General features: G+C 42.5%; 1 protein-coding gene across 1 annotated transcript in view; it reads right to left on the bottom strand.

Annotated features, from left to right (window-relative positions):
• SDR16C5 (short chain dehydrogenase/reductase family 16C member 5) overlaps window positions 1–25,290 on the bottom strand; it is a 211,694-nt gene that overhangs the window by 144,594 nt on the left and 41,810 nt on the right. Inside the window, exon 3 of the mRNA XM_069220207.1 lies at window positions 7,031–7,162. Within this exon, the coding sequence (XP_069076308.1) occupies window positions 7,031–7,162 (132 nt within the window). The remainder of the gene's footprint in view (window positions 1–7,030; window positions 7,163–25,290) is intronic.

Genomic DNA, 25,290 nt, shown 5'->3' on the forward strand with positions numbered 1-25,290 from the left:
AGCTATACCAAAGGACATAGGTGAGGAGTAGGCAGAAGGACCAGGACCTGGAGGAGAGTAGTTTTGCTGCCTCCGGTCAGGAGGAAATCCTACGTGACTCACTGCATACACAGGCCCTGCTTGGGAAGGAATTAACACAGGAGGCGCGGGCTGCTTGGAAAGCCACATATAGTAGAATTTATTAATGGGGGATAAGGCCAGCAAGATTCTACACTGGCTATGCACACCAAGGTTGGGGACAGCTCCTGTGGCATACTTGCAGTTGCAGGACAGATCGCAAGTGGCGGGTATCGAGCCGATAGTTCAGGCGCTTGCTGCCTACTATTGGGAATTGAATCAGGTAGACCTGTTGAGCCTGCATGTGGAGCTGCAACGGTGCCCAGTTTGTCATCAGAGGAAAGGGGATCCTTGGAGGCTGGTATTACTGACCAGGAATTGAGTGGCCCTGGCTCAGCTGCAACCAGGTAAAGTGCCTGGACTGAATGGGTTTCCATTATGTATTGGCGTTTGGTGTGGCCACATGTGGTTCAGCCAAGGCTGCATGTCCGGGAGGCATTAAAGAGAGGCAAAATGACCCCAGACCTTAGAATGGCTGATATTGTAGTACTGCCAAAGCCGGACATGGATGGCACACATTGTGAGAATTTCCAGTCCATCTCGTTAGTGAATACAGAGGTGAAGGTGTGGGCCAAGGTGCTGGTGATTCGCCAGGGGAGAGTCACTGAGCATCTGGTCCAGCTGGATCAGTCTGGGTTTATGCAGAGACTGGCCATTCCTAATAATCTAAGGTGAGCGTATAATGCAATAGCCTTAAGTGAGTCGGTGGGGGAGCATAGAGCCTTGATGTCAGTAGATTTCCAGAAAGCCTTCGACTCGGTTTTATTGGGCATACACGTTTGCTCTGCTTGAACGGAGCGGGTGTGGTCCTAGGTTCGTCAGTTATGTACGTCTCTTATACACAGACCTTAAAGTCAGAGTGCTCATGGGAGGTGTGGACACGGAATGGTTTCTGGTGATGACTGGCACCCGCCATGGTTGCCCCGATGTCCCCCTTGTTATCTGCAGTCTTGACTGAACCACTGGCTGCCTGGGTGCGAGATGATGCTCTGTTTAAGGGCTTTCAATGGGATGGTGTAGTAAGTGATGTGATTTTATACCTGAGAGACCCGGACTAGTCTGAGCCTAGGGTGCTCCAAATACTCTATGTGTTCTGTACTTACTCTGAACTTCGTATCAATCCACGGAAGTCAGTGATCTACCCTATAGCCTCATGCTCAGCTGCTATGACATGGGCATCCAGCCTATCGATACACCCTGATGGGTTTCAATACTTGGGGGTGTTTGTCATCGGAGATGCACAATGTTCCTTTGAGAGGAACTTGGTGTCGCAGCTGGAGCGGCTGGTAAGGGACATTAAGTTCTGGACAGCTCTCCTAGTGGGTAGCTCGGCCTTATTTGAGATGTTGCACTACTGCTGCTTCTGTATCATCTAAAAAAATCACCCTTTTACAATTGCTAAATCCTTTTTTATGAAGGTGAATGCACACTTACAAGCATTGCTTTGGGGGGGCACGGGCCCCACGCATCTCCTTGGAGAAGTGCTGTAGACCGTGATTAAAGGGGGTCTAGCTACACCAGATGTCTGCATATATTATTGGGCCGCACATTTTCTCATTGTCAATGACTGGAGGTTCGGGGGTTCACATGCCCGGCTTACCCCCTTGAAGGGAGAGCTGTGGGATTGCAGGGCCTGCCACATTTGCTGCATGGGGTAATGCATGAGGGGACCTGCCTCCGGTGATTCGAGTGGTATTGGAGGCATGGGCGGCAGCCAAGAAAGCTACTGGCTGGATCAACAGACTAATGTTGGACACTCCACCCTGGCGGGGAACCTGCCTTGTGCTGGTTGAGGCCCTGCAGGGTTTCGCAGCATGGGATACTATTGGGATTTCAACTCTGGGGGATGTTTTACGTAACAGGATATTGAAATCCTTCCAGAAGCTGCAGGCACAGTACACTCCCCATCATACGCAGTTTTTTCAACACCTGCAACTTCCCCATCCACAAGCGCCAGCGCCCTGGGCAGCCCTGGAGATCCCAGAGGTCTCCCCACTGAAGGCTAAGCTCTTCCTGACAAACATCAAAGAACATAAATTATCTCAGATGTACAAGATACTGTTAAGGACGTCTGACCCAATGGTGGCGGTATGCAGGGTGTGGGAGAGGGAACTAGGAGAGTTTGAGGAGGATGACTGGAGAGAGGAATTGGAGGCAGGGAGGGAGTCAATTACAGCCTCACAATTTAGACACATACAATTAAAATTGCTCCACCGCATATATTACAACAGGGCTTGGCTTCACCGTATGGGTTTTATTTATTCAGGATGGTAGGTGCTAGCAGGGTGAGAGTGCTCCAGGGGATTTGGCCCACACGATTTGGTATTGTCCCGTCCCTTCTCTCTTTATGGGATGGGGGTTGTCCTGGGGAGTTTGGAGGAAATACTGGGTTGGTGCATCCCGACAGACCCTATATTGGTGCTCCGACATGTCACGAATGAACTTGGGAGCATGTGACACCAGAGGGCGCTTCTATGGTTGGGCCTCATAATTTCCAAGAGAGATGTTGTGAAGGCCTGGAAAGCTGTGGCTGCTTCCTTGGTAGAGGGATGGGCTAAAGGTATGGACTTTTGCTTGGGGCAGGAACAACCCATATTTATGGCACCAGGATGCCCCCAGGAAACACTATAAGATATGGAATTGTTGGGTGGAAGCCCTGGGAATACATTTGGAGCCCTGCCCAGACAAGCCATGGACGAAAGAAAGCCTAAGGGGGAGGGGACACAAATGAGTATTAGAAGGTCAAAAAAGCAATAAGCACCAGGGTGTCGAGATGGAAGGGAGCTGTGACATGGACATGATGGCTCTGCCACTTTTTGCCTCTAGGATCTGCGCTGTTGAAATACTGATCTGTACTGCTAATACGCCTACTGCCATATGTTATAAATGCAATGCGTAATATTGTTCTACTATGCTTGGAAAAAAAAAAAAAACGATAGTTATTATTTTTTTTTTTTTTAAAGCTACAGCTGGAGGCAGAAATTCTGAATAATTCTTCTAGGTTAACTAATTTTGGGATTACAACAGTTTCGCCTTGCTGCAATTCTTGGAGTTGACCCATAATGTTCATAGCGTCCAAAGGTTATCAAGCTATCCATTACGGACGCAGTTGCAGCACTTTAATGGACAACCTGATATGCTCTAGACCGAGGGAAGTACAGACTTAAGACCCAAACAAAAATAGATCAGAGGGAACAAGAAACTGAGCTTTCCTGATTTGAGCAAACATGTACCCCAAAAAGAAGGAAGTAGATAAAGAGAATTAGGAACTATGTGAACACATTTGGTTTGGAGATTTCTTATTGGTGACCTGTTAAAACAGACTGGATATCAAGGAGATGCCCACGATGCCCACAAGCTGATGCAACTGCAAGTATTTTTGCAGCTTACAAAAAAAAAAAAACATTTGAAAGTGCAAGGCTCTGCTGACTGATTCCCTCACAGCTTAGAATACACAATCTTTACTACATGCTCTATGAACTATACAAGCACAGCACATGGAATTTTGTTAGGGTAAGAGGGGTTTGTGTGGTACTCTTAAGTTTAACGTATTCTGCAGCCCGCGCGTGCACAGATATCAGCCCTCCTCCTTTCACCCTATATTCAGCTCCTTTTTTGTCCACTTATTTATTACTCCTCAATTTAAGACTGGCGAACAGGAAATAGGATTCTTCTTTCTGAGGAGAGTTACAAAGGAGTACTTTATTTCAATGTTGCTGTCTGATACAAAAGGGAGGTCTGACAGAATTGCTGCTGTAAACCCTCTTCCATTTTGTCATGGAATACGATTCATCGGCTGGTGGTATTGGTCACAGAACATCAATTGGTAATCAGATTCTCTGGTAAGTGCACAAATGGACAATACTACTTATCAATGTTATGATGAGCTGCGTTGACCCTTAGCTAGGGTGCAGAAGTGCTCTACAAATTTGAGAAACAGTGCATCAAATCACTGTGACAGATACAAGGAAAGAATATATATTCCATACAAAAAAATCTGAAATTTTACCCAGGCGATTACCACACAGGTAAGGCAAAGTTTGAGGTAAAATATTAAGTTAAGTGACACCTTAATGCATGATCTTGGCTTACAAATCGGCGGTCATCATGAAAGACTTGGAGGTGTGCTACATCAAGGACAATCTCTAGCTCAAAATCTTGAATATCATTAAAAATAGGCAACTAACTCAAAGTAAATTAGCTTCCCAAATAAGAAGCAAATGGTGGGAAACGAATTCAGTGACAGCAGCCGAACAAGGTAAAATGTCTCTATTGCGGAGCTTGTAAGACAAGTCCCCTGGTATACTTTTGTCAAATTTGCAGAGGAAAGGATTAGTGTATGGCTGCCAAAAAAGTTTCCTACATATGAAGGGGATGTCCAAAAAGTTTGAAAAAATGTGAAGATGCTGGATAACGCTAAACGCACTAGATTACATAAGATGAGGGTAGAAATAGTGCAAGGGGGTGTTTTAGGGAAATGCAGACGGAAAGGCTCAAAAGACAATCTATACGGAGAGTAACTTATAATCATTGTAACATAAAAAGAATACAGACGGAACACAAACCAATGTTATATTGATACAAATTATTGAAAAGTAACAGTGTGGGTGAAACTTCCAATCGAAACCAAGACTACTTCAATTAAATAAATATTCTCCGTTGAATGTTATGTTCAATGCAACAAACTAAAAAAAAAAAAAGTTATAAAAAAATTGCAGAGATAAACATGCAGTAAACGCCCAAAAAAAGAATTACAACCATTCAACAGATTTAATACAGCTTCAAATTTTGCTTTGCTCCTGTCCACACAAAAATTCCAAGGTATTAAATTAAACCGATAAAACACAATTAAGAGAAAGGTTTATGCTCTACCAGCACTAAACAATGTTTATGGCAAACAGTAAAGCTCTACCATCATGCCCTTTATGGTGTGATCCTTGGGTAACAGCTTTAAACAAAAAACTGAGTTATATAGTAAATAAATAGTTAAGGCAGACTAAAATGTGTACACTGGTCTTCATTTCTAATCCACTTACAAGGACAGCTTTCAAAAACTCATTTTACTTTGCAAGTACCCATAAAAGAACACTGCAATGGGTAGTACTTTCAGACAGAAGCACGCTAGACACATCAAGGTATGTAGTATTAATATCTTGAGTTAGATTCACAAAATGTATGAGTAAATCTAGAAGTCTAGGGAAAGAATTCCTCTTGGATTACTTGTACTGGGGTAATCAAAGCAAAACAAACTAGTAAGTTTATGAATTTGATAAACTTTGCTTTTAAGTTATTCACAAAAACTATCCCACAGCTATGCGTGAAAATCTGTGACAATCATCAATTTCCGGTCCTAGGTCTAACCCTAAAAAGGTGTACTTCCCATTAGTAGAAATGAAATTTCATCTAATTAAAGGTAATTTTCAAAGAGTAACTAACATTTAATTCCCCCCCCTCAAGATAAATGTTTCCTTGTGGAGAAATTCATTCATCTATATGCCTGCCGAAGATGGAGGTATTTTTCATCATGTATGCCATTTACGGCATTAGGAGTAACAGTGGATATTCGGTAGGTTTGTGGATACCCACAAATGTATGCCTTTGTGGGGGACCACCACTTTCTCAATGCCCACTGGTATAACTATCCCAGGATCATCATTGGCATCCTTTCCTCACTTTTCCACCTGTGCAAATTCATCCCAATGTTGGATTATGAATTGCAACAAATGAAATTTACAGCTGTAAAAAGAAAGAAACAAAAATAAGTCCTGATTCTGCAATTCAGGATTTGAAAGTACAGTAAGCAATGGGTCGCAAAATAGGAGTTGAAACAAAAATTCCTCCATCTTTAAATATGTAAATGTTACAAATGTTATAAAGTTTTTCACTGAAAATAAATTGTAATACAGACAAAAATGCTTGGGGAGGAGCTGTCAAATACCACGGTATTATATTGCTGTCTTGCAAATGAACTGAACATTAATGTGTTATAACAATTGTAACTGCAAACATGTTTCCTTGACCCGAAAACCGGTTAACAAGTAAATATTGAAAGTGCCATCATTTCACTGAGTAGGTAAATAGTGTTGTGAATGCTACATAAATTAACAAAGCGCTTCATTGTCACTTAAAAATAAGATGGAGCAAACGATTATATAGACCTGCTTAATAAGTCTGATAAGGAAGAGAGTTTGACCGCTTGCTTAAAACATTTTGGTTTCTAGTTTGTAAATGATTCTCAGAATAATGCAAATTTGTGTTCCCTGAAATATTATTTATCCGTGTAGTTACTTTGGCATTGTACTCTATACTTCTCCATATGTGGATAAATATGTCAAGTGAACTGGGAGAATGACCATGGACTGTGGGGGGTTTCATATTACATTCCTCATTTACATAGCAGAACGTGAAAAAAAAACACACAGTTTTGGTGATAATGTATACAAGTCTTGATTTGTGAAGGAAATGGATGATAATCTATGATGTCCCAAGTAATCAACCGAGGAGGTTCGCATGAAGCAATCGCTAATGCACGCTTATAATTATAATTATTTGTTTTACGAGAGTGTACGTATTACATACAATTAGCAGACGGTTTTTCAAGGGACCTTTGAACCTACTCTACTTCGATTAGAACAGAACCGGGACTGGGTGCGAACAATACATGGCACATCCTTGGGATCACTTTGCATACACACGTCTGGTGGTGATTAGAACTGCTAACACATCCATAACCCAGATAGTTTTGTTCCAGTAAAACGAGTGCATGTGGTTTATACTCTAGGGTTATTTTATCCCAGCAGTCGCCGTAAATCAGGTCATAACCGTACAAGTGTTCGAAAAGGAGATAGAAATATAAGAGACAGACAATAACATCGTGTGTTTGCAAGAGGCATCAACGAACAAAATACATTACCCAGAAATGCGCCATAACGTTAACTTGCATGGTTTTCTCGACCAGTGGGTCCGGAGAATCAATAAATTTCTTTCCAGTTACAATTCCTGCATTGTTAACCAGAATAGTAACGTCGCCAACTTCTTTCTTTACCTTTAACAGACAAGAAATCAAAAGTTAATTACTGACTTCTTAAAGCTACAATCACAGAAACAAGTTTACAAAGGTACTACGTTTTTTGAAGGGATGGAGTCGGACCCACTGGGTTTAGTACTAACGTCCCACTACTGTACATCATACTGACGTGCGTTCTCATAAGAAACGTGAAATCAGATAGAAGAGAAGAGACTGGCCTGATTCCCCCCTCTTGTATTCAATTATGTACACGCACTATACGTTCTTTCCCATTCAGTCATTGTTCTCTTATCTTCTTCACCAGTCGTCCTTGTTCCCCTTCACATTCCTCACTGCTGAATTTTCTTTAATATATCATTCTTGTCCAATTTCTAGTGTTCTCATATATATATATATTTTTTTTTACAAATGCTCCCTTCCTGTTCCCTCTCACCCTGTTTCCTATTTCATCTCATCTTGCGTTTTTATTCTACACGGATTATGAAACTAGGACTATAGAGTTGTAAAACGGGTAGCAGGTGATCCAGATTCAGTGGCTGTAAAGTAGCTTCAGTCTGCAGAGGGCAGTCCTTTGAGCTGTCGAGCTCTATTTTGATTGCTCACAAACTGAAGCCACTATCACGGGATCCAGATACAGGCAGATGAGAGGCAATGGATGGGTCTTGGACACAGCTCTAAAAACACATACAAAGGAATCAGGAACTGTAACAGTCAACAGTTTTTTTTTTTGGCTTCATCATGAATGGATTTGCAGTACAGAAGGGCACATCTTGTCCTGCTGGTCAAGCTTGTTTCGGTCATACTAATTTGCATTGTTAATTTTAATTGGAAATAAAGAACATGCCTAATTTTAAACCAATTATCCATAAAGGCTTCCAACCCATGTGTTAGGACGGAAAAGTCTCCTGCATGCTGACAGATGTGCACGCCATCCCTGAGTGCCCCAGCTGCATAGATATATTGATTCTTGGTGTTGATTTTTGGCCATTGGGAAACACAGACTGTGCTTGTGCACTGTGACCAAGGCCTGTCCCATGGGAAAACAGTCTTGTTAGACCAGGAGGGGCACATAAACCACTACCCTTGCAAAGTTAGATGGCTACTGCCATTACCAGGAGTTAAGTGAAAAGATTGCAGCGGTGACAGTATATCCGTTTTGTGTTAGTTGTCATCAGTAATGTGAGCAGGCTGTTGTACCTGCGTCATGTGGGTGGTGCCTACCAGCTCACTCATGGAAGTTTCAGTTGTTGTGTACTTAACTCACCATTGCCCTATTTGTACACCAGATAGCACGTGAGACATGCGTGTGGGGATGTGTGTGTGTATGTGCATGGTACATAACATGGACGCTTGCTGGTTTCAATGTGGAAGTCCAGGGTCAGAAAAGGCTGGTGGAGGTGATGAGTACAAACCCCAGAGAGGATATATGAATTGCAGACATTTCCAAGGTCTGCAGTGGGAACACACACACTGGAGGAAGGGCTGCTTGAGTCCAAGAGGAGTTGCTGCTCAGTGGGACCCAGGCTCACTGTCAGGGAGATGGTGGGTCTGCTGATAAGGATGGCTCTATAGGACCAGGGAATCAGGATAGTGGGGAAAGTTTAGGCCTCTAAACCTTTATGAGGCAAATTTCAATGGAGACTGACAGCCAAGTGTGATCCTCAGTTACTCCCTTGCTCTGTGTTTTGTAGGTCAATAAAAACTAAAGCCACTTCTGCTGTAGTAGATTCTCCCTTTGAGAAAGATCAGGACAGAGGAGAAGCAACTTAAAAGATGTCATTACTCACAACACAACTGCAAAGAACCAGACACTAAATCATATCTGTACCAAGAATGGGACTATAAAGCTGGGAGCACGAGTCCCACAAGTTGTTCAACAGCACTGTTCACATGGAGAAGATCAAAGACTTCAAGCAGCTGGAATTAGGCCTAGGGGTCTTGTTTGGCTAGTTGCTCTTGTGAAAGCTGAAATCAGAGACCCATGTGAGCTAGGAGGTGACCATTGTGATGCTGGGGCCACTGCCCTTGTGGTAGCTGAGAGCGGCGACCCCCATGTGTCTCCAGGGGGGCTACCATTAAGCTACGTCCACCACCCATTTGCGTGTTTAAGTTAACAACACCTATGTGCTAGGAAGGGGCCACTGTGAAGCTCAGACTGCTGCCTGTGTGCATGCTATAGTCGGTGACTACCCACCACCCCATGTGTCGGGAAGGGAGCCACCATGAAGGCAAGGCCATCACGCATGTGCCAACCAAAGTCAGTGAGCCTGTGTTTCCAGAAGGGGAGCCACTGTGAAAATAAGGCCCTTGTCTGGGGGCTAGCAAAAGGCAGCGACCCCTTGTGACCAGCAGGAGAGGCACTGTGAATATAAGGCCTTTACCCATGTGAAAGACGAAACACTCTAAAGTCAGAGCAGTTGGCCTGGAACGCTGTGCCAAAGGATCCTGTGAAGAAATCTTATCGATTGCTGCAGGAGCAGAAAGAGGATGTCTGACACTGATGTAGACTGTCCGAAGACTGAGGGGCAGAAACATGTCATCAGGGTAAGACCACCAGAGGTCACAGGCACTCAGTATCGGGAGACTGGAGCCCATGAAGAAGTAATCCAGTCCTCCTCTACTTGCTCGGGGAAACAGCCTTTTCAACAGTGCTTTTACCATGCAGGTATATATTTATTACAGAGTGGTGTAGCCATTATGTAGTTATAGTTAGGACTCCTAGAGATATGAATTACTCGTTTTTTTCACCATTAATTACTTTAGAAACCTACACAATACTTTGCAGACCTACAGCTTTTTCTACATTGTCGGATGATGCAAAGGTATGTGGCGGCTCGTCAAGGAGGAACAAAGAAAAAAGGGAGGGGGGTTCCAAAACGCATTTTTTCTCCCAGTGCACTTTCCATAGACTTTTGTATTGGATATAGCGCAAAAACGGACAGTCAAATTTGCATGCAATGTGGCAGGATTAGCGATTAAGATGTACAGATGATCCATTTTCATATTACAGGTAAATTCTTTTTAAGTTATAAGGCATTTTACCTTAGTGATATCTGTCACTGTGGTAGTTTTGCTAAATTTTGCAAAAGTACTTCGGCACATGCAGATGAAAAGGCATTATATGACTGGCTAATGACAGACTTTACAAATGTTAAAGGCAATTACGTTGTTGTAAGTACACTTGTTTTACATATTTTTTTTCGGTGTTATCATAAACAGTACAGCAATAACGAGTGAAAAAGTAGGCTTACAAGTGAGCATTAACGGTTCAGGTGAGCAGATGTATAATCAAATAAACCAGGCAGAATTTCTACCTTACCGCCCGAATCCCTAATACGTAATCACTTTACTAAGAATAATCAGTCATCACAATCCATCGTTGCTACCTCCACTGGGGGCAACCTCCCCAATTACTGTTTCCCGCTTACTGTCCTTAGTTTCAGCACCCTCACTGTCCGAGGATGTCTGTATCACCTCCAAATCCAGACAGAAAAACGTCATATGATTCCTTCCAGTCAGCTATATCATCTATCGCTTTATCATCTTGTCAACTAAGCCTCATGTGGGATTCCTTGCTACAGACCATTCCTGCACATCTGTGCCCCAGCGAGAATTATCTGGTGCTCTCTGTCCCCATCCATGTTATAGCTATCTGACGTCTGGACAGAAGTAAAGCTAGATGCAAGAACCTGTACTTCATCCTTCTACACTTCAGGCGTCGTACATTGCCCAGGAGGCAGCACAGGGGTGTCTGAGCAATGGTTATTCCCCCAGTCTTCTGTATTTCCTCATCCAACGGGGTCCAGTAATTCTGTACCTTCCAGCATTGTCAGGCTAAGTGCAAGAACTCTGCCCCACCTGGGTCAATTATCTGAGCAAAGGTGGTGATGCAAGGTGTAGACCTTTTGGTGCAAGATATGTTCTGTGCAGAAAATTCTAGAGTACCAGCTTAAATCGGGCATTACATTAGACTGTGGTGGGAGGTAATGGACTCGTGTCCAGTCCCTCACAACAAGTGGAGTAGCAAGATCTATGTCCCAGGCGATGCGAGCCCGCGAAGGGGGGCAATCAGCATCGGAACACATGCCTCTGTATAATAAAGAAATCAAATGTTTGCCTGCAAGATAGGAGCCCTCCAAGTTTATGTGTAGATTTAGGAATAACTGGGTAACTGGGCCAAACATCCCTTGCTATTTCTGCCAGACCCGCTTGACATAGGAATTGGCCCGGTCCAAGGGAGAAAGCATGTTGGGCCTCCTAAAACAAGATGAAAGTGTTACCTGGTTATAAGTCCCCCTTCACTCCCCTGTTGGAAGGACATACTGTCCATCATACATCTAACTTTGTTCAGTATGCAAAGTGGGAGTTCTCGGTGGTAAGGGGCTTGTTTCAAAAAAATCCGAACGAACCTGTGCCAGAGTATTGCAGTCTGTATTTGTGGGGTGTCTATTGAAAGACCTGTGCCCTCCATGAAAGTTAGGGCAAGCGGTCAACCACCAGGTGCCATTTAGCAGGCACTTTTTCTAGCTGTCAGCCGGGTCCAGCTATCTAGCCACGTGCTGCAGGTGGGCTGCAAAATAATACAGACCCAGACTCTGGGCCTACAAACCTCCCTCCTCATACTGTTTCGTCAGTGCCAACATTGCAACTCTCCTACATTTTTCCATCCACAAGAGGTAGGAGAGAAAAGAATTCAGCTGTCAAAAAATCTTGTGTGGTATAAGGGTGAAGACGTTGGGGAACACCAAGGACTTAGCCCCATCAAGCGGTAGGACAGAGACATTCCCAAATTCCTCTAATAACTGCAACAGCACTGGCAAAGACATGCGGGGGCGGGCAGCAGAACAGAGCGTCATCTACGTATAATGAAATGATGTGACAATTATCTCCCAATTATTTCCCCCAGTACCTTAGTTCTCAGAGCGCCAATATCGCTAAGGGTTCTATCACAAGAGCGAAGCGGGGAGAGTGGGCAACCCGGACGTGTCCCCCGAGCCAATGGCTTGAGACTCAGTGTAGAACAAACATACCCACGCTGGGAATCGGGGTCAGAAACCCATGACATGCAAGACTTTTAGGAGATGGCCTCAGTCCACGGTGTCAAACGCGTTCTTCAGGTCTATGGCTACTAGTGCCATTTCTTCTAGCCGATATAGGACTTCATGAACTAATTGAGTCAATCTCCTAAGATTCAAACAGTGCTTAATCCTGGTATGAGACCACATTGGTCTTCCTGCACAAGGCTCAACACATACATTGATAAGCGCTTTGCTAGCGTTTTAAAAAGGATTTTTGTGTCAGCATTTATCATTCTGAGGGGCCTATAGGCAGATGGGTTAGTTTAATTTCCACTGGTTTAAGAATCATACACATTTCCCCTTTTTCTTAGTCAGTGTGGTAGTATCCCATTGTCACGGGCTTCTAGAAGGACCTTCAAGAGTCTGTCAGTCTCGCAGAGAACATTTGATAGAGCTCAGGGGAAAGCCATCACTTCCAGGGGCCTTTGAACACTGAAGTGCATGCAATGCCGCCCTTAGTTCCTCTATGGTTAACAAAGTGTGCAAGGTTTCAATAACTGCTGGGGAACCTCTTGCCAGCCAGACAACATGGCATAACATTGTATAGGTTCCATTGTAAAGGTTCCTGAAACGTTTGCACTATGCCACTATAGTTGTGACCCTGTTGGTGGTTAAATGAGTGATGGGTGGTGGATTTTGTTCCCTACACAGTATCCAGGCTAGCAGCCTGCTGGATTTGTTTGCCTCCCTGTGTAGTTTCTGACAGTACTGGTGTAGAGTATACTTATCAAGTCAGTCCTCAAGCTCTCCCAATCCTCTCCATTTGCAGTTCTGGGAAAGCCGGGTATGCCTCTTGTAACGCAGTCAGTTTTGCCTCCTCTCGCCATATGTCCACCTGAAGTTGACAGCGTACTCTCCAGGTGAAAGCAAGGCAGGTGCCCCTCAGGGCCACCTTGAGTGCTTCCTACTCTGTTGCCCCATGTGTGGTGGAACCCCAGTTCAAATCGGATACTAAGCAACAGCTTTCTCCAGAGTCTCGCAACCCTCTGAGTCTTCAAGGAGATCAGTCAGTAACCGCCATGTTCGCCCCACCACAGAGGTGTCCCCCCCCCCAAACTAGGCTACAGCTTACAGGGAAGCAATCAAATAGAAGACAAGTGTGTAACCTCAGCATCTTCCAGTTGGGGAAGCCCACTCACTAGTACCCTGTCCAATCTAATGTGTGTGTTGTGCATTAAAGAGCGGCATGTGTATGTCTGTTGTGTAAGGTGTGCTAACCTCCATACATCGTATAATCCTATATTATGCATCACTTTGTGCAAAGCATTAGTCATGTTAAGTGTGATCCATACCCTCGGTGGTTTCATGTCCAGGTGGGGGTCCAAGACACAGTTAAAGCCACCCAAACAAATGAGGGGTAAATCTAAGGCATTAATCATCACATCCTGCATAGTATAGAAAACTCCTGGGTCATCATTATTGGGCGCATAGGAGTTTAGTATAGTCACCTCCCTGCCATCCATGGTGTTTTGCAAGAGTACATAACTAGCCACTCATGTTTGCCTCCACAAATGTATGGGAAAACAGAACCCTCAGACACACAAATCAAAGTACCTCTGGCATATGTCGAATAGGAGGTGTGCTAGATTGTCCCAGTCCACTTTTTAGCTAGTTGTAGGGCCCTCAGCATCATCAAAGTGGGTCTCTTGGAGACAAGCGATATGAAATTTATGACATTCAAGAAAGGAAAGTACTCTAAATCTTTTGAAATAGGTACCTAGTCCCTGGACATTCCAGGTGAGTATGCGATTATGAGATAGTCACCCCGCAGCATTTGTAGGGTATGCAATATCATGTCGTTCAGGGAGGAACCGCCAAGGCATCAGGCTTCCCCATCGACGCTGCACCCCGGGGACATCGGGTGCACTATTTATTTCCTGGGTGCTGCTGTCACTTTGGGCCATTGCTCATCCCCGTGAGTCTATGCCTCGCACTTTGCAGGGTTGGTAGGTCACAGACTTGTGAGACGTGTTTCTCACAAGAAACGGAGGTTTGCCTCAATCACAATGCGGCGACATGCAGTTGCAATTGGTAGTAACCCGTAGGGTTAGGATTGATAAGGATCATGCAGGATTTGGGGGATTAAATAGCCAGGCTGGTCGGGAGCTCACGCCCTTTCAGCCATCTTTCCAGTCCACGGCCCCCCTGAAGTAAACTTTGACTGTGTTCTGGGATACGGTCTTAGATATAGTTAAGTAATGTGTTTTATATTTTTCCCACCCCATTACTACTTAAAGTGGTAATAGGTAGGGGAAATTATTTATACGTTTCTATATACTTTACAAAGCTTTTATGCTGTACCTCGGTACTAACTAGAAAGTACGGTGGTCCTTATAAATTATTTTTTTTTAAATTGTAAGAAAAACAAAATACATTGGACTACACTATATTTCACAAATATAGTGTACTACAGTGTATTTTCTTTTTTTTTTTTAACATCTTTAATTCTTTACAAAACACTCTATGGAATAGTGTGGTAATTCCTACAAATGACAGCACTAATTAAACACATTTGTTTGGAAAAAAAAGAGGTTCTCTGTAAACTGTTTAAAAAATATATAGAAAATATAAATACATTTATCTACCTATTAACACCTTAATAAAGGTGTTAGGAAGGAACAACAATAAAATATACTACTTACCTATATTTATGACCCTAACCCAGAACACAGTGAAAGTATACTGAAAATTACGTGGCTTCCATTTTGTAAAGACAGACATTAGCTAATCAGATATTACCTTGTCATTGGCATGTACCGCAGTATATCATAGTTACCACTGTACTAATATATATATATATATATATATATATATATATATACACACACCCTCCAAGTATTTTTAGACTTATAACTTTAAACACTGCTTAAACTAGTTAAACCTACTACCAAAAATTACCATTTACACCCCATAATCTATATTCCTACCACATTACATCTACAAATGTTCACTCGCTTTCGCGCTATGTCTGTAAAGTACCACACTTCACTCTACGTTACGCCACTCCATAAATCTCCAGTCTACGCCACTCAACTGCATGCTCCTTCACTGTACACTATTCCACTGTACAAAACTCCACAGCAGGAAGCTGCACTATACTCTATGCAAGTCCAGTGTAAGCCACTCCACTGTATGACATTCCATTGTGCGCTATTACACTGGCACCACTGCACTCTACGCCACTCCAATGTATGCTATTCCACTGTACAAAACTACACCCAATGTTCTTCCACTCTGTGCCACTCCACTCTCCGCTATTTCACTGTTTGCCACTACACTCTACTTCATTCCACTGTACGCTATTACACTCTACCCCACTTTACTGTCTGCAACTTTACTCTATGCCACTCGACTCTATGCTATTCCACTGTACGCCACTGAACTCTATGCTACTCTATTATATGCCACTGCATGCTATGCCACTTCACTGTACGGCACTCCAGTCCAATCCAAATCCAGCCTAGCTTTTCAGTGTACATTACTCTAACGCAGTGAATTCCATTCCATTCTACGCCACTCCTCTGTACTTTACTCCACTGTATGCAATTCCACTAAATGCTATTCCACTCTGCGCTATTCCACTCTATACCACTCCACTGTATGATATTCCACTGCACGGCACTCCACTCCTCGCTAATACAATGTATGCCACTCCACTCTACCCAACTTCACTTCATCCCACTCCACTGTACTCCACTCAATGACACTGTACTCCAGTCAATGACAGCCTACGCCCCTCCATGCTACCACACTATACTCCATTCTATAGCACTCCACTATACATCAATGTACTCCTGTCAAAGCAAGTCTACAGCAATCTACTTTACTTTAGGCCACGGTACAACGCACTACTCCACTCTACGCAATTACCTCTATGCTGCTCCACCCCACTTTACTATACTCTATTAGACACTGCTCTACTGTACTCCACTACTGCACCCTACGCCACTCCACTTGACTCTACTCTATAACATTGAACTCTATGCAAGTATTTGCCTCTGAAATCTACCATACTGTATCACACACTCTACCCCACTCCACTGTGCCATACTATAATCCACTTTGCAGCACTCCACTCTACTCTACTCCACTTTCTGATGCTCTACAACATGTCAGTCCACTCCACTGTGCGACATGCCAACTCACTCCACAAACCTCTACTCCATGTCGTTCCACAACACCTTACCCAACTCTTTGGCAGTGTATGACACTCCACTCTACACAGCTTCACTCTACCACACTTTACTCCACTTTATACAACTTTATGCTACTACACTCTGTGCCACTATATCACACTGTACCCCACTCTACACTGTACAACCCTCTACTCCACACTACACACCTACAGTCCACTGTACAACACTCTACGACAGGCGACTCCAATTTATGACAGTTTACTTGACTCTACATTTGTACAATTTTGTGCACTCCATTCTACTGTACTATACTTTAGTCCACTGTATGCTACAGCACTCCCCTTTACAGCACTACAATCCACAACACTATACAACACTCACCTCCACTCTGCAACATTCCACTCGATGGCAGAAGACTCTACGATTTGAAACATTATTATTACAAATTTAACATATTTAATGAAAAACAAAGGTTAAAGCTTTCTTGTAGTTAGAACAACGTTATTCTTTCTATACAAATCAAACTACACAAACATTACAAATTCTACACTTACTCTAACTCTCTACACGCCACCTTTAAATTACTATATCTTTATTTATTCTTCCTCAACAAACCAAACTTAAACTACACAAATATTAGAAATTCTAAAGTTATACTTCTACCTTAAATTTAAGGTTTACGCAATACCTTCAAATTATTATAACCAGTGCATCTCCATACACAGTGTATTGAACTCAGTACCCACACTACATTAACTATAAGTCGTCACGTTACCATGCACTGTGTTATCACAAATTATGTGATTTGCAATATCATTCATGTTGTTGTAAATGCTATAATTTAGATGGTGTAAGTGATGGAGTATGAAAGGGTATATATAATCAGTGCATGGAGAATAAGTGAGTTACAGTTTATTATACACACACATATATATATATATATATATATATATATATACACACACATACACACACACATATACACACACACACACACACACATATATATTTCTTCTACACACACTTCAATTATTCACTTACCATAGGCGTTAAAGGCATCTGCGAGGTAAAGATATGTAATGTTATGACATACAACCCTAGCTGGCTGCCACTGGGTCTGATAAGACTGTTCTAGGCTATTGGACGTGCGCAAATTTAGCACCTAGCAGTGCTAACATTGACTCTTAAGGCCAAACTAAGACTTTGTTATGTGGGGACCAGCATGAGCCACACCTGAAAGTCAGCTCAATTATCAAATGGGGAATAACCAACCCCACTAGCAGGGAAAGAGGGACTCTGGGAATCCACCCAGGATAAACCTAGCATGCTGACCTTAGAGACCAAGTGGATTACTTAGTGTGCTCTTTCTATGTTGTGTGCGTTTATATTAATATACTCCTTGTTTCACAAAAGCAAATATTTGACTGGAGATTCAACTTATTGCCATTATTGTTTGTACTTTGAGTCGTGCACCTCTGTATGCCTTACACTTACCTCCTCCTTGGAAAGAATTGAACTCCTCAACCCACAATACCACTGGGAGCTAAGGGCCAGATGTAGCAAAGGTTTTTGCCCATTCTGTGTCTATGGGAAAAAGTGTTCGTGCATATGGCCCTAAGTGCTGAAAGTTGTAGTACTTGGCACAGTTACTCAGAACCCACAGTACGTCAGGCCTGGGACAGCAGGAGTAAAAGGCTATAACCACCAGATTTGCACCCATTTAGTCCTGCCAGCTCCTTTTCCCTCTGAAAGTGATTCTGACACTACCCTACCAAACTATATTGTCACAGATTATATTTATTTACAGGTGGTTTAGTATTGCATATGCCAGAGTCAGAGTTGTCAGAGCGCATCACAGGAAGCAACAACATTCCAAATGAAAATCAACAAATAACCACTGGTTAAAACAAAAAAACATTTCTACATAATAGTTTTTTGTGACAAAGAATACCAAGTGAAAAACAACAAAATATTAAAAACTGAAAAAATACAGGAAGCGTTTTCACATATTATTTTCCGGGACCAGGAACACATTACAATCTCTATTGGTGAATGTACAGAAAACGCTTAGACACTGGTTTAAATATGAACATATGCACAGGGTAAGGGGAGAATGAATGCCTCTGTTTAGGTTTTAAGAGCAGCAATGTCTGTTCACTTGTTAGCTTTGGAGATACTGCTGTAATCTTTAGGAGCTTTAGCTCCTTTTTTGCATGTCTTTAGAGAGAGAGATTTGTGTGTACCACAGGAGATCGTGTTCCAAAGAGGGGTAGGGGAGAAATCAGGGAAACAAAGGGGAAAGTGAATATATGTGTGATTGTTATCAATTCTAAATCTATTTTGAAGACTAGTGAGTTAGTGCAATACATTATAACTGACTTTCAATATATTATATCTAGGGCATCTAAACAAGACTGAGTTAGGATTGAACTCTGTGTGGATTAAATGAGTAGGAGTTCAGTCTTAAGTGAGTTAAGTTTCAGGTGGTGAAAAGCCATCTATGGCTAGATGTCTTCCAGAGATTGTCTTAGCATTATTCAAAGAAGAAAACATTTAGGTATAGCTGGATATCAAGTGCATAAACGTGATAGAAGAGGTTAGATTGTTTGAGGATAATGGTTGAGGATTCCAACGATCGCCTGAAAAGAGTCAATAATGGAATGAAGTCCTGCAGAACATGTTGGCTCAGATATGAATAGCCGGAGAAAGTATTGTTGTTTTATCTGTTGGGCTTGGTTTTCTAGCTATTAGAAGGGCCAATTCGAAACTGAGCAACTGATATCCACTCTGCCCCTCATTATGCTCTGCAGAGTGCATAGATATCGAATACAGAAAATAGGTCAAGGAGGCTGAACCATGAGTGATTCCTGCCTACTAAACATAGTGCATCCTCAACAAATTGGAACATAGCCTTAAAGTGCAACAGTTTGTTGAAATCATCAAGTAGATCATACTTTTCACTAATTGTTTGATTTGTGACTCAATGTACGTTTTCAGGATTTTTGTAAAAAATCAAGGAGTGGTTAGCAGATAAAAAATATTATTTAGTTGTGGGATGACCTATCTTATTTTAAGGCAGTCTGGGACTTTGTCTTAAGCCAGTTAGGCATTGATCAGACGCATCCAGTATTGAGGAGGATATAGATGGGGAGACGCATGTCCCAATATGTTTAAAGCCATATAGTATTTTGGTTTATAGCATTTGTAGTGTTTTAGAGAGCAATTTGAACCAGGAATTTGTATTGTGTGAAAAATATATCAGATCTGTTTTCATTTTTCCATTCCTGTTGCAGAAGAAGTAGTCGGCAATTAGAGTCACAGGGAAACCTTTGATGATTTTTTGTGTCATATTTGGTCACAGTTTTGGATTGATCGGGAGTGCATACAATTCTGTAAGAGTGATTGTCTCCTTTGCAGATAAGGTCGTTAAGAGGTTGGGAACACTTATAAGGTGCCATGAATAGGATGGGTTGGGATATTGTAGTCAAGTGTGTTGGTACAGGGGCATAACCTGGGTAAAGCTGGAGGTTAAAGTGGAGGAGCAGATAAGCTACTTCTTAAGAGACTGTGGGCTGAGAAACCAGGGTGGAAATTTATAACTTTAGGACTTCTCGATATGAAAGACCTCTGGGTTCTATATCTAGGAGAGTTACCAGATTAGCCTTGGTACAAAGGTGATCTCTTCCATGCTATTGGACTGGGGGGGCATAGCTATGCATCTCGCAGACTCCCCTCAGTGGCACCATGAAACACGGGCCCAGTGTGTGGCTTACAGAACTCATATCTGGTTTCTCACAAAGGCTAGGATGTTGAGGACACACACTCATCCAGAAGCAATCAATACATTAACAATGAGCTTTAACAATGGCAAAACTAGTCCTTGGTTGCTTGTGTTTTGGTTCAGGGAGGACCTGGCCTGGCAGTTTGGGCCGAACTGTTCAAACTAGAGCAGGGTCAATATGAATGTGCATATGCCTGACTGCTATCTGAAGTGCCAGCACTGGAAAAATCTGCTCCAAATGGTGAGCTTTATTTTATGAGGTTGAGCTATTTTTAGATTCCATTTGACCCTTCTGGAGAGTGAACAAAGGACAGGTGTTCTGATCAGTCAGAAACTGAATTTGCAATTAAGATGCCTTTAAATCTTATTCTTGCCATATTTGCTCTGTGTTCAGAGACAGAGGTCAAACGTCAGTTTGTCTTCTTGCAGTGCAAATACTTTTCCTTTTGACTTCAGAGTTTCAGGATTTTGTAAGGTGAACTGTCTGACCTATGTGAAATTAAAGGCTTTTGGAATCAGGGTTTTCCTATCACACAACATTTATATAACAAAGTCAACTGTACAAACATTTCAAAATGTATTTACATAGCTGTGATTTTCTACTTCTGTGTGATGGAAAAAATATTTTAATAGAATAAAAAAAAAAGTCAGAACCCCTTATTTGGTTATGTGCAAATGATAAAAGTTTTCAGAAACCCACTTTTCACAGATTATGGTTAATACACTATATAGTTTTACCAGTAAAGCTGCAAATTAATGGGAAGGTTTTTGGACATTTCTTGGAAATTTACTGTCTGTACCACATCATGCTTTAGCAATATATTTCTTAAAAGTGAGCGTTGAAACAAAGAGAGAAACACTCCTGCCCTGGTGGCAAGCTATTAGTAAACTAAGAGGCAAGTCATGCATGGATCATGCGTACCTTATATGTGGGCTAGATTTAGTATACATGGAGCAAATGTACTGTATTTAATCAAACAAAAGAGGATTTTTTATTTTAATTTTTTTTAACAGCAGAAATGCTGAACTCACATATTTGAAGGGGCACTTATATGTGAGAATGAAGAAAAAGGTGACTGTAAAATACAATATTTGCCTAGGCTCACACAATTTGAGAACTGTTTCCGGGTCAAATACATTACATTTAGGTCGAGTAGATTATTCAAGCAACTCGACCTGCAGGTCTAATAAAATTTTTATGATTTTTTGAGGCCTGTGTGCCAAATACTATGTACTGAGATGAGGCCCAGAGTAATTATCATTGGCTGAGATTCATTCAAGCATTCCATCCATCATGTTTTTTGTATACTTCAATCCAGTAATCAGGCAGGTTCTGGTAGACAGACCTGACCATCCATTTACCTTTCCTAGGATCCCAGGGTGGCGAAGTATGGAGGACCCATACATTCCACTACCCCCAAACTTGCCTCCACCTATGCATATCTTCTCTTGGAAAGCTGAGACAATGATCAGTATACAGTCTCTCTCGGAAAGTCAGACAGACACATCAGATCCTCGACTGGGACATCTTCATTCTTTTTGGAGCATATCAAAGAGCAGTTATAGGTTGAGCTCAGGTTTGCTGGGGGTCACATAAATCCAGTGCAGGTGCGTTAAGTAATTCAAACTCCCCCCTCATAAAACACCTGTAGGCTCACCAGAAAAAAATGACGGAAAATGCCTCCACCTGACACCGTGCATTGAATTGTATTAATGTTAGGTTTTTAATAGCACAAACTAGACCTGAGGAGATGGAAAAGGCTTCACACAGAATCATGTTAGCTAAACGTAAAAAGTGGAGGGTATGATTCAACTAAGAATGGGTTGGCCTGCACTTGGACTAACAAATTTCAAACAATTTACAACATAAGGTAGAGCAGATAAAATGTGTTGTAGGCATTTGGGTGTTTAGAAAAATCATTTCCAAGCTTTAGCGATATTGGCATAATAGGTTCACTAATTCTTATTTACAAAACACAGAAGAACAATTCTCAGGCATTCTCCATTGGTCACCCCGGAACAAGGACAAATATTTGAGAGTAGCATTTGAGAAGCAGGCAATCATGAAAGGTATCACTGGAAACAAAGTTTTTTCATTTCACATTTAAAGATATTGAAAGATGGGTTTGTCCAGGTGATGAGTATAATTGAATTCCATATCTCCAGAGCAGTAAAGAATTGTCTGAAGACACTTTTGGCATACATGGAGTTTGAGTAATAGTATAACAGCATGGCACTGCCCACCAGGGATGACAAGCTTCTTTGAGGGACAGTTGGAGACTTAAAGTTAAGTGATTTGTATATAATGCAGGAAAGTTTCAAGGTGCTTCTAACATCGATTGGGAGCCAGTTCAAGGATATCACAACAGGTGTGATGAGGCCAAGTTTGCTGGTGTCTTAAACTAGTCTCATAGCTGCATACAGGACAGCCTTCTGGGATGTGAACTGAAGTTTTAGAGTTCCTGTTAGAAAGTAGTTGCACTAGTCAAGCCTGGATAGAAATAGGGATAGTACAACTTGCTTGAAACCTATGGCAGGGACAAATGGTGATTCCAAGTAGAACACAGGTTCATATGAGAAAACCTTTTGCAATGGTGTTTGAAGGTTGAGATTTTTGTGTAAATTGAATCGAAAGCACTTTACACAGATGATGAAAAACATGTCAGGCATGGTTATTTAGGGTATTTAGTGAAAACGGCACATTAGTTACATGAAGAAATCATGTTTCTAAAAAATTCTGTTTGATGTGATATCATCCAAAACTGGATTTTCTTCATTATTGGAGCAAGAGATTCAATGGTATTTAGGGAGGATACTTTTACACTCCACTAAGTGTCACTTGGCTGTAACAGACAGGAGAGGTTGGCGTTTTTAGTAACGTCTCTAGAGACTGTACATTTTTTTTCAAATCTTTTTATTGAATATATTGAGGTTCTGCAGAACAATCGGCCACACAGTGGTCGGGCATGTGCATACATATATATTTACTTATACAGAAAAATAATAAAATAAAACATAGGAATATAGTGTGGTATTGTATCAGAAGAACTGTGCCACATCAATAACGATCACTGTAGTTATGTTTCATGTGGGGTGCTAAGATTTAACCCTTCTCTAATTAAGGAGCATATAAATGGGTTTATATATATGTACACCTGTCTTCCTACATTAGATATTCATTGGTGCTTTATTACGCATCTCTAACCATGGTGTGGAAATGTGGCAGTCAGGGTATGCCCCGGTCTCAGCCTGGTCGACGCCCCTTACCCGGGAGCACTTGCATAAATAGTGATCTGCGTACACGGTGGCTTCCTCTGCCCTTTACGACGTAGCAAGCAAGATATGTGACTGAGTTCTATCAGGGTACAGACAACCTGAGAATAGGAGGGAGTCCTTTGACTGTCCAATACAATGTGGTGTATACACAATTTAAGGTGGGTGGGTGTCGTTTTTTGCCTCCATAGTGACAATAAAAGTGTCCCAAATCTCAGACCCCTCCCTCCCACCCCCGGTCCAATCCCCAGTATTGTAGCTGACGTAGTGTGTACGCTTCTGCGTAAGAGCATTGTATCAGGGCGCACAACCAGCTGTTTTATCACGGAGTATGTGGAGCCTTCCAGTGAGTCTCTATCAAGCGTTTAAACACCATGAGGGCCAATTCGATAAACCTGTGTAACTGCTTATACCCTTTGGTGCACCGGCGCAGGCCCAGCAGGCATGATTCTGGTTCCATATCTAGTGTATAATTTGTAATATCTGCTTTGGTGTCCGTAATGCGTTGCCATGCTATAACCAGTGGGGGACATGCCCATACCATGTGATAGAAATCTGCTGAAGGCTGTGCACACCTAGGACACACTGGGTCCGAACCAGGGTATATTTGTTTTATGCAAGCTGGGGACAGATAGGAGTGATGTACATAACTGAACTGAGTGTATCGAAGTCTGGTATCGCGAGAGACATTTTTGACAGCGGATAACGCCGCCGTCCAGGCATTTTGGGACAAGGGAGAGGGAAGTACCTCGTCCCATCTGGCTTTGACGCACGTCAGTTCGGGGCATACCTGATCTAACAATGACAAGTATAATCTGGAAATTGCGCCCCTTGTATTTCCAATCAATAGAATCAAAGTGAGCAATTGTGATTCTTGTGGTTCAGCGCTACCCCAATCCCATGTGGCTCCCAACAAGTGTTTGATCGCGCAGTATGTGATGAAGGCGCCGGCTTGAATCCCCGCTGTTGTCATGAGTTCGAAGGACCTTAGTATAGAGTCCGCATAAAGCTCACCTGAAATTGCTAGGCCTGCTTTGCACCGTAGGGACGCGTCGTGATGCTTTATTAGAGTTTGGGCCCTAGGCAACTAAGTCCATGGGAGCATGGGGGAGTATGGTACTGGGGTGCCCCTACCGTGGACATATCACTGCCAACATGACTTTGCAGATACTAGTCAAACGGAGCCATGAGGTGGACAATGCGAACGGTCTAGCAGCCAAGACAGCACCGGGAGCGGTGCCAGCATCTCCATTATTGCCGTACGCTCCACTGAAGGGGTTTCACCGAGCCATAAGGCCGCCACTGTAATTGGGCTGCTGCATAATACAATTCAAAATTGGGCATGCCCAGTCCTCCTTTCAACTGTGGGTATAGCGTTATGGACAGCGCCACTCTGTCATTATGGAGTGTAAGGTCTTGAAAAAAGAGCGAGGAAGGATATTCAGGAGTGCTGTAAAATAATATAAAAATCTCTGGAGGATTAGCATTTTTGCGATAGCTATCCACCCCATAGGTGATAGAGGGAGAGCCACCCAGAATGGTAAAGAACCTCGCACTGAGCGAAGAACCCTATCTATGTTGCCCTCTCTGAGGTCATCCATAGAGTGAAAGATCTGTATGCCCAAATACTTAAAAGTGGTATGGCACCACGGTAGTTGATAATTTGGAAGAGCCGAGTGGAGCTCCGATGGTACAGGGAAGAGAGGAAAAATGCAAGATTTAGACCAGTTGACCCGTAGGCCAGATTTGGTTGCAAAAGTGTCGAGTGTTTCCATTACACCGACCATGGAGATAGTATAATCACGCAACTATACCAAAAGTGTCACCCGCATACAGAGAAATAATATGATGTGTATTAAGTTCCGGGATGCCCCATAT

The sequence above is a fragment of the Pleurodeles waltl genome, chromosome 2_2 (genome assembly GCF_031143425.1).
Source record: "Pleurodeles waltl isolate 20211129_DDA chromosome 2_2, aPleWal1.hap1.20221129, whole genome shotgun sequence".
In the NCBI taxonomy this organism is placed as follows: Eukaryota; Metazoa; Chordata; class Amphibia; order Caudata; family Salamandridae; genus Pleurodeles; species Pleurodeles waltl.